The following is a 15,002-nucleotide window of genomic DNA, read 5'->3' as shown; positions in this document are numbered from 1 at the left end:
AAAGAATAGGCCATGTTTTCCACTATTGAGTGTATACCTGAAAATGGTTAAGGTGGTAAATTTTATGTTATGTGGGGTTTTTTTGTTTGTTTGTTTGTTTGTTTGTTTTTTACCACAATACAGGAAAAAAAAAAACTTGATCGGTATTTTCCAGTGTTCAAAAGATGTCATGTTCCCTGAGATAACTTTTCTTCTCTCTTGAAAAAAATACAACAAAAACTACAATTGTTATTGTTATAGTAATCATCCTGTTATCTACATATATTTCAAGAGAAGAGTCTCTATGTAAGACATTATTCAGTCGATAGTGCTTGTGAGGAAAGGTATACTCCTTTGGAAGGCAGTAGCCTACTGCATCAAAAGTAGGGGCATTATAATCAGAGGTTGGATTTGAACCTAGGCTTCACTGTGTGACCTTAGGCAAGTATAAGGTTTCTCTGGTTCTCTTTCCTTCATGAGTAAAGGAAGGATGTGTTGCGTTTAATCTTAGAATGTACGTTTCACGAGGGCAGGGACTCTGTCTCAGTACCTAGAACTTCTTGCCTAAAAAGGCAGTAGCTACTGGAAAGTACGATCCTTGGCAGCAAGGGTGGGTCCTTGTCCTAGAATAGCTTCACAGATCGTGTACACTCAATAAGTGATTGTTACTTGGACAAAAGAATGATTATCAAATGACTAATACCAATCAGGATTATTTCAGATAACGCACACCAGTGCCTAGCATAATGCCCATCATGCAGCGACCCCCGGTCCGTTCGCTCTTCTACTCTTTAATAGGGGCACGCTTGCCAGATACCCCCAGCCCCTCCCCACAACCTCAGGAGGCCAGTCTTCGTAGAATGAGACAAAAGTTCACAGCCACTTCAAGCCGATGATGATTGTAAACTTACCTCAGATAGGGACAAGGTAGGTCAACCTTACCCCAAGTGAAAGTCACTCTCTCATTTTCCTTGGCCTTTACGTACGACCAAAGGGAAATTCTTAGAGCTTGGGCTTTTCACAGCATTCCTAGTAAGTGTGGGTTTTTTTTTTTCATTATTCTTCTTCCATTAGTTTATGACTTAATCTCTGCATTGCCATGAGCCATTTTCCTAAACAAGTTCGTATTCAATTGACTTTCTACGACCTGATGATTTCTTCCTGTGAAATAGAGATGCTGATCTAGAAACCAAATGGACCTTTTTGATTTTTATGAACATAATTAAAAGATATTATGTATGTAAAGTACCTATAGGCATGGCTGGCAAGTGACTAGTACTTTAATACGTTAATTTTATTATAGCCATAGAGGGGAATTATATAAACATAAAAGTCTGGTATTGGGTGACCGACATAGACAAACGTCATAGACTTTGTGACTTCAAAGCAGAGTTTGAGAAATACTAAATATCAAGAAATATGGACTGATTTGATAATATCTTACTAACACAATAAAGAAAAATACATTTTAATATCAAGTTCACTAAAGTCACACTAAATAATTTATCCTCTCGTTGAACTTGTAGAGGAAAATTTTCAAATCAGTATACATATATATGATTAAGTAAAGCAGAAGTCTTTATATAGCACTTTTCAGTTTATAAATAATATAGTTTTGCTTTTAAGGTGTCACAAAAATATGTTCAAACCTTCTACAAGACTCCAATTGGGGTAGAAAGAGAAAAATATCTTTTCTATACGACTGACATCTTCAAATGTTTAAATGGACTTTACAAATTAGTGGGTTACTAGCTCTTTATGTGTGGTACTGTTTATACACATACAGAGGTTTGAGCATCCTCTTGCAGACAGGTTTCCTATATGGCAAAAATTAAGTTTATTAAGTAAAATGCCCTTTTAAAAGCTTACCAAATGGCACAAGTTTCATGCCCCTGTGACTGAATGTATTTACACAACTTCCTCTGACCTGGTACTACTCTAGGAGAACAAATTCAGCCCTGCCTTCTAAATTGGAAAAAATTATGAGTCTTCAGAAATGTTTTTGGAACTCAGTACTCACTTAAGCCTGGAACTTGGTTGGCTTCTGCATCTAGTGGAGCTTTTATGAGAAAGTGTTGCCTGTTGACGGTCTCTGGTGCCACCTACTGGTGGAAAAGCAATTTAGAAAAGTAGAATTTTAAAACGAACTAAAACTAACTTTTTGCTAGTGTTTATTCTACGGATAGTATCATTTGGAGGCTTACTGAGCAACCGCTAGCTAAATAAAATGATAAATAATTAGTCTAGCAATGATGGATGCGCATTGTGTTGTAACAGCCTATGTACTCACTGCCTTTGCAAGACAGAGAGAGATGCATGGACTGGGCATTGAAGAATCAACAGGATCATTGAACACAATGGCGTTCTAGGCAGAGAATGACATTTACAAGTCATAAAAGCCTGCAAGAGTGCTTCATGTGCTGGAAATGACAAGTGGCTTGAGTATGGTTGGAAAGTGATGTAATAAGTGGAGGAGAAGGCCAAAAAAGAAGGCAAGGGCCAGATCCTAAAGGTTTTGGTGTTCTATGCTTAGGATTTGAGATTTTGTCTTATTTGCACTGAGGAGTGACTTAAGGCTTTTTAAGCCTCTAGGTAACATGGTCAGGTTTGCTTTTCAGAGACAATACTGCAATAGTGAAAAGAGGAATGGACAGATGTGGGAGATGAGGACCAAGGGAAAGGCCATCCTGATAGGCTTGGAGCATGCTGATGAGGCCCTCAACCAAGGGAGTCAGGAGGAAGAAGAGTGTAGATTGTGGGAGAATTCAAGAGGTGGAATGAAAGGAATTTAGGGACCAAATACAATGGAGTGGTGGAAGAGTGGAATGGCCTCACAGAAACCAAAAGAAACCAGTGACCCACACGGAGAGTGGTAGCCCAGTCAGAAGCACCAAGTCCGTTACCAAGAAAGGTCTCACCTTTTAGCTCATTTATTGTTGGCAGTGTATGCCTGTCCTAGGGCTTCATTCCATTCACCGAAGGAAGAAGTTATTGCAGGAATATGCTGAGAACCCCGTAAAGAGGTGGACACACTCTTCATCATTCCATTTCCATCGAGGTTTAGTAGACAAGCTAAATGGTTGTAGAATGATTGTTAAATTCCATGTGATGGTGTTACCTATTATATTACATGGCCCTGTCTTGGGGCAAATTATTAAAGGCACTGATGATCCCTTGGGGTGGTTAAACAGTCTTGCTTTGATGACTGACTTGTGCCAGTGGTTTATAAAGCCCTTCCCATGTATAAGTCATTTAATTCACACAACAGGTTTTTTTTTTTTTTTTTGGTTGTTTTTGCAATGAAGAGCTCATGAATTATTATGCATCTCATTTTACAAATGAGAAGACTGGTCCAGAGAGATTAAATGATGGGTCTAAGGTCACACAGCTGGGAAATTGTGGTATCAGGGTTCCATTTTCTACTTTACCTTGCTACCAAAGGAAGAGATTTGTGTCTTTAAAAGGAGAACCTTTTATACACAACTACCATCATGGGCAGGAGGGAAACCTTCACAAACCAGTGTTTGTGTTAAAATGCAAACAAATGCCAGCTGAATGGACTAGTAGAGAATCCCCCCATGCATGGTGTTGCGATAAGGAAGTGATACAGTGATCATACTCCCAAAACAAGAAGTCTTGGGTTGTGGCTTTTAAAACTTGTGACTAAATTTAAATTCACTCTTGACTTATAGGGTGATTGTTTCGATAGAAGTGTAAGATTTTTTTAAAGTTCACTTCACCTTCAATTGTAACAACATCATGTTATTTTATCTCTGCTTTGGGGTTATTTTCAACTCTTTAGGTGAAAAAAAGCTAGTTTTATCATTATTTATTATTACTGCTACTTTGAAAAAAGCCAAATATATCTAAGATGCCCAAATTCCATGACTCTTTCTTTCAGTTTTAAAAATTATTTTTTGCTGTGCTAAGACCTTTTCAATGCTTGTTCATTGGTAATGAAAATAGAGAAATTTTGTCTTCAGCCTGTAGGGTGTCTGTTTTAGACTTCTGGGAGTGTTCATCTTTTCAGCTCTCTTTTTGATTGATCTTTCTGCCCCCCAGGAGCACAGATTTCCCTCACTTCCTGTCCTATTAGGCGACCACTATCCTAGATCAAACCCATCACGATGACTGTTCGTTAGGATGATCTTTTCCTCAAGGTCACTATGTCAAAACCTTGTCCCTGTTTCCAAAGCATGACCTGCAAGTGGTTAAAAATAATATAACTAAAATTGTAAAATTTCAAACATTACAACCAGCCTATAAGCTGGATTTTTCTGGAATCATCTTTCCTTCTTAAAGATGACAAGAAATTCTGTAAAAGCAGATGTGGCATGCCTCAAAAGAGAAACATAATGTTATGAAGATAAATATGAAATGTAGTCACCAATATAATCAGTATTGTGTTTGCAGGTAAAAATATCCACCACTTTTTGTGATTTAAATATCTTCTTTTTTCCTTTTGTAATACAGATCTAAAAGTGTCTTGGTACAGCAAAGACAAGAAAATCAAGCCATCTAGGTTCTTTAGAATGACTCAATTTGAAGACACTTACCAACTGGAAATTGCTGAAGCTTATCCAGAAGATGAAGGACTTTACACTTTTGTTGCTAATAATGCTATGGGTCAAGTATCAAGCACAGCCAACTTGAGACTGGCAGGTACAGTAAACAACCTTAAGAACCACATTTAAATATGGCTCTAATCTCACAATGTCAGTAACAACCACTAAAGATTCCATGTAAACCATCGTGGGCCCTACCGTTCTCTTTTAATGCAACTCATTGTTTCCATGTTTTATGCCACATTCTCACTTGCCATTTGTCCCATCTCATTATGAACCACAAACCATTATTTCTCACTTTGCCCTGCTTCGTCTTTATAATGTTTTGTAACGTATTGCTCTCCTCACCAGCTTTCATGCTTTCTGATCAGCATGTATCAGAATGGAGAGAAACATGCTAAAGAAAGAGGTAGAATTGTTTTCTCATTTAGTGAGGATGAAAATTTTAAAAAAAAATTGTAATGTAAGTATTACTATCCCCCCATTGTCTTGACACAATTCTGATTTCACAGAAGCTACAGAGGATGATTCCAGTTCTGTATACCAGCTAGGTGTATTCACTGTTATTCAAAGAATGCCTGAAGGCTGAGAGGCCCAGTGCTAAGATGGTTTAGCGTTTCTGATGCTTGGGGCTTTTAAACTGCCATCAGAAACACTTACCTGGTAGTAGAGGGCACTTTGTTTCTAAACAAGATTACAGTATTTTTATATAGTCAGACTGATTTTGCTGAGCTAATTTAGTCTATGTATTATTAACTATGTACAAATATATACAGATTGAGGGCAGCTCTGGTTTTTCTCTTAATTTTAAACACTTACTATAATAGATATTTTCTTAAAGTGGTTTACAAAATAGAAAATGTAATTTTACAACCAGAGGGGGAAAAAATAAAAACAGAAAACAGGAATACCTAAAACAAATTGTGTACGTCACTACTGCCTTCACAAACAATACAGTGAACTTTCTTGGACTATTTATGTCTCGACTTGTTTGCCTGGAAAGTGGAATGAACGTGTGTGACTTGGAACCAGTGGTGGCAGACATTGACAAGACGTTAGGATTGGACTGGATTCTAGTCCACCATTGAAATTGGCAACAGATCTGTAGACAACTCCAAATGAGTTCTGGTTTCAGTGCAGGCTAAGACATTAAAGGTCGGCATGCTTCTTTTCAGGACTTAGCAAATTTGAAGAAATTACATCAGACTCCCAATGGCATGTCTCTTCATCAGTTTCATTTAAGAAGGAGTCCCTTGGCCAAAAGCCCATCTTCATCCAGCCTCTATCAAGCCTCAGGGTGCACAGCGGGGAGACAGTCAGATTTCATGCAAGGGTTTTTGGCATTCCCAAGCCAGAAATCCAGTGGTTTCATAACCAGCAGCCAATTCTACCAAGAAAAGATGTAGTTTTCCATTTTGAGGAGTCCACAGGCATGGCTTTACTGCTTATAGTTGATGCTTACTCAGAGCATGCTGGGCAGTACTCTTGCAAAGCCGCCAATAGCGCTGGGGAAACCTCTTGTGCAGCTCCGCTCACAGTGACTCCAAAAGGTAAAGCTCATCTTGCTTTAAAGACTTGGATTTGCTTCATATCTCCTACCCCCACGGTTACTAATGAGAGTCTCTGCTGTTTGTCTCATTGCATAGTGTGGTCAGTCCATCTTTTACTAATAAAGTAACACACGGCAGGTCCTCCTAAGTTCTCAATTATGGGTTAACCTATACGGTTTAAATCTCTCTGAAGTATATAATCTATGCATTACCTTAGCAAGTATTTTTTTAGGCATCAACTTTGCTTGATGTTTTTACTTTTCTAAACAACATCTCATCATTGGATCATTAATGATCCATTTGCCATATATTGTTTACACAGTATATGGAAGAAGGGGGACAAATGGCATTCCCAGGGCATGTGTGTGGGGGGGAGAAACAGAGAAAGAGAGACTGTCACTCTGGTTAGCTGTGGTGACAACAGAAGGAAGGAGCCAGATATCCTATGGCATCCACTCGTCACTGGATCACTGGGAATGAGCGTTCTTTTGTGTGATCTGACATCCTAAGGCACATTGCATCCGGCATGCTGCTTCCAAGTGACAGTGATGTCTTTCATCTTCATCTTCCATGCCATTGTCTTTACTAACCTAGCCAAGTGACAAAGCTTAGATCTTAATGTTCTTTTCTTTTTCTTGTCACTTGATTGTACAGTGCGAGTCCTAGCTAGGCAGAGTTCTGGGAAAGATGTAAGAGAGTCCGCCAAGTCCCAGGCAGTAGCAGATTCCTCTTTCACAAAGCAGGAGAGCCAAATATCCCAAAACGAAATTAAGTCATTTCAAGGATCATCCTATGAATATGAATCACAGGTTTTTGAAAGTGTATCTCAAAGTTCCACCCACACAGCCGCATCGGTTCAAAATGTGGAGTTGCGCCATACTGCGTCCCTTTCACAAAGTGCGGAGAGCACTGAGTTCTCTGGGAACTGGGCCGAAGAGGCAGTGGGCGAGGCCCCAAGGATTCTCCTGCCGCTTCAGGACCTCTCTGTGAAGTGCGGCGACACGGCTCAATTCCTCTGTGTTTTACAAGATGAATCTTCTGTTGATGTAACCTGGACTCATGAAGGCGTAAGGATAGAGGACTCTGAAAGAGTGAAGCAGTCACAAAATGGAAATATTCAGTTTCTTATCATATGTAACGTTCAGCCGCTAGACCAAGGATTGTACAGCTGCATTGTACACAGTGACTATGGAGAGGAGACCACGTCGGCAGTCCTAAACATAGAAGGTGCTTCTTTGGTTTTTAGCTATGACTTGCTTCATTTCATCCTCATCGCTTTATGCAGCTTTTCTGCCACGCAAATCAAATCAATGAATATGTGAATTAGAATATCCCTAACTTAGCACTCTATTGAGAAACGACTGCTGAAGGTCAGCCAGGTCACTGGCCAAACTTGTGACGAACATTTAACTTTCCAGTCTAGATTCAAGGAGGTGTAACTCTCAAATCTTGTTTCAGAAGGTTACGGTTTATTTCATATGTGCTGCTTTTTCTAGTATTTACCAAATGTGCCACCTACGAAGTATACTGAAGAAGGTCAAGACATTATAGTTCATAAAGTATTAATTATTATTGTGCCTGATACTGTGCCAAGTTGAAATTTAATTATTTTAATATGAGGAGGCTCAAAATTTCTCATTTCTGCCCTTTGCGTGCAGATCTAAAAGTTCTAGATGTTTATAAGGAGGTTACGAAATAGTAGATTGGGCACTGAAAATAACGGGATTCTGTCTGGACCTAAATCAGGAGTCTGTAGATATTGCTTGTTAGATGATACTGCTTTACAGTCTCAGATCCTCCTGGAATCGTAAAATTAGCCAATGGCAAGATTATTATTTTTGTTGTTATCATGCTTGATTTGCCACTGTGTCTGGAAGGGTACAAATAAATTTGTCTTGGAAGAGATAAGTTCTTCCTTTTATCCATGGACTTCCTCTGAGATACCAATGAAATGGGAAAGTTATTCTTCGGGTGCTAGAATCCCATGCTGTATGTCGGCAAGTAAAGGATCTTCACTGAGTCCCATGGAAGGAGGCTGATGGAAGAAGTTCCAGCATCTCCAGGGGTCCATGGAGAACTCTGGCCTCAAGGTCTTTCTTGATCTGTCCATTCCATTTTTGAGATGTTAGAGATGAGCTGGAGATAATATGGTGCTCTGTGACCACCATCTTGGCTCTGAATTTTTAAACAGGCTCATACATCATTTAATATATCTGTAATCCTCACTCACCTACAGGAGTCTTTTTTCTTTCTTAATCTGATATTTTGTTCTGTAACTATTTCTGGTAATATTTTCATAGTCCTCAATGGGAATATCTCGAGAACTGAGGCCTAGTTATGCAAATGAAATGGCAAATTTCACCATCCAGAGAGTTGACCCTCAATTAGCTGCTGGCTAGTGCAATAATCACCCAGAATGACTATTTATCTGAAGGTGATGTGGTGACAACTGGGACAGGTTCTGCAGCCATATAATTGGGAGTCAGCTCTGTTGTGGAGGCAGGAGAAATGTAGGTCTTTCAACTTGCTTCCTAAGAAACAAGGGCCACAGTACATGCTTGATTGTCATATTGCCAGAGTGGATTTGAGCTGGACATTTTTGCCACAGGGTTTCCAGTTCACTCGGTTCTAATCGGTTATATTATTAAAGTATTCTTGGAGCATGAGCATTTTTCTCTTGGAAAGTCCAGACTGCTTCTCTTGTACTTAAGAAAGTTGAAGGATAAGCCACTTTTAAGTGTTTGAAGAATGAAGGATCGGGCACAGTTGTCCAATCATGGAACATAAGACCAGTCTTCATATGTTCCTCTATTACTTCGGCCTTATAACTTTATGTAGGCTGCACAGTTATCCACAAAGATCAAGTAGGAACGTAAAACCACATAAGATTGTTTGAGTAGAGTTCTTCTATGCATAGTAAACATAGATATATCATGTATTAGTTTGGAGACTAACATGCTGCTTTCCTTCTCATCCTAATGACATGTCACCTTCTCTAAATTCAGCACGTGTTTTACTCTTACAAACAGCTAATTTATTCCTTTTCCTAACTTTATTCTCACCTAGCGAAAGAATCGCAAACCAGAGCAGTTACAAAAATTGCCCTTGGTTCAGACATTAAAAGTATTAAAACACTGAAAGAGTCACAAATTAAAACAAGCCACGAAGTAAAGAGAGAATCATCAAAGAAAACCTCAAGTTTGTCGTTCACTTCGTGCCAAAGGCCACAAGGAACGGAGAAGCCAGGGAGTCCAGCACACAGGCGCGGTGCTGCACGGATGGACGGAAGACTGAGCGAGAATGGGGACACCCGCCTTGCTCAACACGCTGCCCCAGAGACGACTGTGTCTAAAGCCTACGCCTTTTCCCTATATAATGAAAGCCATTTTGAGTTGAGGGCTCTTTGTTTGGCTCCTTAATATGTCATCAGACTTTGTGTAGTTTAAAGCTTTAAAGGTGATTCAAATCAAAGGAGTACTTACTAGCAGGAAACAATTCTGCAGGAAAACGTGAGAATAGCCCTCAGCAAAAAGTGGCGAGTTAGAAAATGCATGTTCCTCCTCACTGTGACTCCATCTCTTAGCAAGTGTTCAGTGGGTAGGACATTAAAAAAAATATATATATTCCTGCAGTTTGTGGATTGCGTTTTTGAATGCATGTAAAGGCATGGGGAATTACGGAACTAAAAGTGGAAATTTCACAGAGAGCCTAAAATAAAAATGTTTTTTTAAATCTTTCTGCCAACATTGTCATGTACTTTATCAGCTCATTGATTTGTTTGGCATGGATTTTTGGGGTGCATTTGGGGGACGTAGTTTTCCATTACCAGAATAAAGGGAAAATTGTAATTGTATGAATATATGAATCGAGGCAGAAAGTAAATGGAATTAATCATTAAAATCTCTGTATATGTTTTTCCATTGTAGCCCCAGAATCCATTTTGCACGGGAGGATTGAAGAGCAGATTGAGGTGGAGATGAAAGGTATTATTACACTGGATGTGAGATTTAAGTAGAAATTCTGAAGGATTAATAGAATCCTTGAGCTGCCTACTCTTTTTTAGTAATATTGAGAAAAATGACATAGGTGTATAAATATATCTCTTAGAGTATATATTACTATGTCGCATGCCTTGTTTAGTATGCTGATGGTTACATGCATTTCACGGGTAATTTGGTAATTTAAAATTTTGTATTTAAAATTTATCGGTCATATTCAACTTCATGTTTGTAGCCATTTTCAAAAGCGCATATTGGAAAAAGTTGTCATCTTAATGCATGAAATCAAGAAGTAGAAGTTTGTTTTCAAAATCACAGTGAATTAAATTGAACGATAGGCAATAACCTAGCTGTCATTCTCAGAATGCAATGTCATGAACGAATTATGTTTGAAATGCTACTTTCTTTAGGGTGTGTGAAAATGATACATTCCCATTCTGGTGTACACTTCCTGCACATACATCATTTTAACACTGACATGTCTCTTACACTGGCTTGCAGATAGCTGCCTTACGTGGTCCTTATTGCCTGCTTTCCTTTGCATAACATTGTGACTTTATGGCTGTATTAGTTCGAATAAACGCCTTCTCATTTTATTTTAGCCAATTACTTATGGTTATAGTTCTTATAGATATTTTTAAATAGTTAATTCTCAAAAATATAATAATTTAATCTACAATCAAAAGGATCAGAAAGGGCGTTTATTCCACTCTCTGCAAGTCAGGTAAGATTTTCCTCTTAGCCATCAAAAGAACAAAGTTTTCCTGCTCTCAAAACAAACATGCACAGGAACATGTTATTTTGAAATGCATTTTTGCTTGTTCAAGAAGAAATTTCAACAGTTTGAAGAAAAGACCAGACAACGAACGATTTTCGTGTCAGAATCTTTTAAACAGAGCATGGTGTTGCGTTTATTCGAACAAATATGGTGAGTGAATTTTTTTTTATGGATTTGTGAGAATCTGTAGCATGCATTTTATTTTATTTCCTATTTTGCAATTTCATTTAATTTCAACTTTTTCAAATACAATGGAAAATAGTAAAATGCTTTATAATTCACTTTTTTTTCAGAATCGTTCTCCGAGGGGGAATCTGAACATTCTGAAAGAGATACACGCGATGCCTTTTCAGATTCTGAAGACTTAGACCACAGCTCCATGGCTGCTAAAAGATACGCAAGTCGAATATCATCTACGAGCTCCTGGCCCGAATATTTCAAGCCTTCTTTTACTCAAAAACTTACATTTCAGTATGTTTTAGAGGGGGATCCCGTTGTTTTTATGTGTAAATTAATTGCTTGTCCAACTCCAGAAATGACTTGGTTTCATAACAATCGGCCCATCCCAACGGGTCTCCGACGGGTTATAAAAACTGAGAGTGATTTACATCATCACTCTTCCTGCTTAGAGGTTAAAAGCGTCCAAAGCAGAGATTCTGGAAGTTACAGATTGTTAGCAATTAATAGTGAAGGGTCGGCTGAATCAACAGCATCGTTGCTTGTTATGCAGAAAGGGCAAGATGAGAAATGTTTAGAATTTCTGAAAAGGGCAGAACAGACACATGGAAATACGGAGGCCTTAGCTGGAAGGAGAGAAGACAGAATAAAGGTTGGTCTGAGGTTTACTGGCTCTCCCTTTAACAAAAAACAAGATGTAGAACAAATAGGAATGATGCGAACTATACACTTTAAGACAGTAAGTCCAGGCAAGAAAACTGACTTTCTGTATGATGAAGAATATTTAGAGAGTAAATCTGACATAAGGGAATGGCTTAATGTGGGTGAAAGCTTCCTGGACAAGGAGACCAAAATAAAGTTGCAACGTTTGCGGGAGGCTAGAAAAATGTTAATGGAGAAAAAGAAATTATCTCTTTCAGATATGTCCTCCGAAATTAGCTCAAGAACTCTGAGAAGCGAGGCTACCGATAAAGACGTTCTGTTCTCTAGAGAGGAGATAGAAGGCAGGGTTGTCTCCGATCTAAACGAAAGTAGGGATAAGGTAGATCATTCGTGCGAGGGCATTGTCCAAAATCCAGAGGTCCTTCCTAACCAAATGGATCAAAATGTAGGATCTGGAGAACCTCCCACAAGCTTTCAGACTACTGTTGATGAAGAAATCCTCCAGACTGAAATAAGAATGAGCCAAGAGCCATTTCTAAGAGAAAGTCTCCAAAAAGACCATTTATATGGTAGGATTCTAGTAAGTGAGGATACCCAAGCAAGAGAACAACTTGAAGAAATTATGACCAAAACTGACACTGGAGAGTCCTCTAGATATATCAGTGTTTTAAATAAGAATGAGGAAATATACGAGACTCCTGAAGAGGTGTCCCAGGTTGTTATACCACACACCAGTGAAGCTTTTGGTGCAGTTATAAATATTGAAGAAAATGCGGAACTAGATAGTGAGAGAATAAGAAAGGATGATTTGAGAGAAATCCAGCACTGTACTTCCACAGAAGCTGATGAATTCGAAACCGAGCAAGAAGGAAAGACCACAAGATTTTTGGAAAGTTCTTTCCAAAAGCAACCACAACGTTGCCCGCCTTCATTTCTTCAAGAAATTGAATCTCAAGAAGTTTATGAAGGTGACGGTTGTAAATTTGCATGTCACTTTGAAGGATATCCTCCACCCATAGTGACGTGGTATAACAATGATATACCAATCCCACGTAACCAAGGCTTTATCACTCATACCTCGGAAAACTATTCAGTATTAACTTTTTCTTCTGTTCTTCCTCAAAATGAAGGTTCTGTTACCTGTGTGCTGTTTAACCAATACGGAACAGTAAAAACAACTGGTGTACTTAAAGTGAAGGCAAAGCAAGGGCATGGTGTTGACACACATACAGTCCCAGTGTTGCACGAGTACACTGATGAGGAAGAGGAGCTGGCCTTGGTGTTTGACCAAACAAAAGGCGTTCAGCCGCCTTGGAGACAAAAGGGCCAAAAACATCCCCAGACTAACTTCCCAGTTCCTCCCTCTGCAGACACAGAATTGCTTTCCTTTCCTGTCGAAATTCAGATAACAGCAGCTACTCCTACCCCAGAACAGGATAAAGAGTCAAGAGAATTGTTTGACCCTGAGGAGTTGGAAGCATCTCCTCAGGATGAGGCTCCCCAGTCACCAAAACACAAGTTTATATTTTCGTCGGATATTACTAATGAGCCCCCAAGAATGTTACAGGAAATGCCAAGGCATACCAGGTGTAGAGAAGGGGATTCCATAGTATTTGAATGTTTATTGTCTGGTGAGCCTAAACCAGCTGTAACATGGTTTCAAAATGGGCTCCTATTAAAGCAAAACCAGAAGTTTCAGTTTGAAGAAGTTAATTTTAGCTACAGATTATATATTAATGATGTCAATTCTCAAGATTCTGGAAAATATAAATGTGTTGCTGAAAATAATTCAGGAACAGTTGAGAGTGTCTCAGATCTGACAGTGGAACCGGTCACTTACAGGGAGTATAGTCAACTAGAAAATATTGGTGGAATGTATGCAAAATATTCCAGAGACCAACAGACTCGGGGAGAATCTGTAAGGGCACATTTTTATGATTATCCACCTGGTCCTTTTACTCCCCAATCCAATATAAAAGAACATTCTGTAAGGGAATATTTTCAAAGCCTTGAGACAGTTGAATGGATAGACCAGAAGGATCGGGTTCGTTGCACATATTCTAGAGAAAAACTACCCAGATTTATGCATGGTGCTTCTAGAGCCATAAAAATCAACAAGCCTGTCAGAGTCGAACTCATACAGTGTCAGGGCGAAGGGAAAGAGGGACATATAAGTGAAAAATCAGAGCTGTACCAAGCAGAGGGTACTGTTTATCCATTTGTTGATGACTTCAATGAAGTTAAAAGAATTAGGAAAGAGGTAAAAACTGATTTCAGAAAAGTTGGTGATGCAGAAAGGGAAAATGTGCAAGAATATGCCCAAAGCGACTATTTACCGAATATCCAGTCTGAGAGAACTTCTGATAGTTACAATCTGAAAGATTCATCTATCATCGAATGTGAAGAACCCCTTGAAGAGAGACACTACCCAGGGAAGAATGTGAAGCATAGAGTCATTGCATTTGAAAAGTTACAACATGTAGAAAAAGGAGTTCTAGAAAAAAGACTTACTGGGAAATCATTTGTCAGTCCACCTCAGAGGAAGCTTGGTGACAGAGACTTTCCATTAAAGCAAAGAGAATCAAGATCAAGAAACCTAAAAGCAAATATGTATCAGGCAGAGACAGTGTCTCCAGATATTGAACCAGATTCATCTGACGTTGTAATGAATTTAAAGCTGCTTTCTTCTCAAACTCATAAAGAATTTGAAGTACAAGAGAGGGAACAACAGAAAGAAATAGGTCTCATAGATCAATCTGTAATTTCTGGAAGGGCTGAACATGAAGCACTAAGGCAGCTCCACTCTCAAATAGAAAATGCAGATCTAAAATTCCAAGCATTAGATGGTGGTCAACCAGAAGAAGCTTCTTTTAAAATCCAACATCCTGCTTCTGAAATAGCCGATGCCAAGAGCATTGTATTTGATCTAAAGCAAATGTATTCTCATATAGGAGATACAGTGAAGGAGGGCCCAGATACTCATCAACAGGAAACACCTTCTAAAGAAGAAATTGCTGGCACTGAAACATTACAATCTGAGACAGAAAATAGCTCTAAAAGTGTGCTAAATAACGTATTTACCAGTCCAGAAATGTTTTCCAGTCAGGAGTTTTCAAATAGGACTGTGATGGAGAAAACCCATTTCGATGAAAATATCCTTTCTTTGGAAAAACACATACCGGAACAGAATTTAGAAATTTTAAATCCTGACATTTCTTTTAAATCCTTTTCCGAAGAAACCCATGGTGAATTATGTGCCCTACTTCAAACCTCCTCTGTTGATGTAGGAGAA

At 38.8% G+C, this 15,002-nt stretch overlaps 1 protein-coding gene across 50 annotated transcripts in view; it reads left to right on the top strand.

Moving 5' to 3' along the window:
• The window catches only part of TTN (titin), a 270,562-nt gene that overhangs the window by 43,373 nt on the left and 212,187 nt on the right, over window positions 1-15,002 (top strand). For all 50 annotated transcript variants that reach the window (XM_057316425.1, XM_057316423.1, XM_057316417.1 and 47 more), the window contains 2 exons: window positions 4,453-4,641; window positions 10,021-10,077. In XM_057316425.1, coding sequence (XP_057172408.1) covers window positions 4,453-4,641; window positions 10,021-10,077 — 246 coding nt within the window. The remainder of the gene's footprint in view (window positions 1-4,452; window positions 4,642-10,020; window positions 10,078-15,002) is intronic.

The sequence above is a fragment of the Ursus arctos genome, unplaced genomic scaffold (assembly GCF_023065955.2).
Source record: "Ursus arctos isolate Adak ecotype North America unplaced genomic scaffold, UrsArc2.0 scaffold_1, whole genome shotgun sequence".
In the NCBI taxonomy this organism is placed as follows: domain Eukaryota; kingdom Metazoa; phylum Chordata; class Mammalia; order Carnivora; family Ursidae; genus Ursus; species Ursus arctos.
The sequence above is the reverse complement of the archived record's forward strand: the minus strand, read 5'-3'. Positions and strand labels throughout refer to the sequence as shown.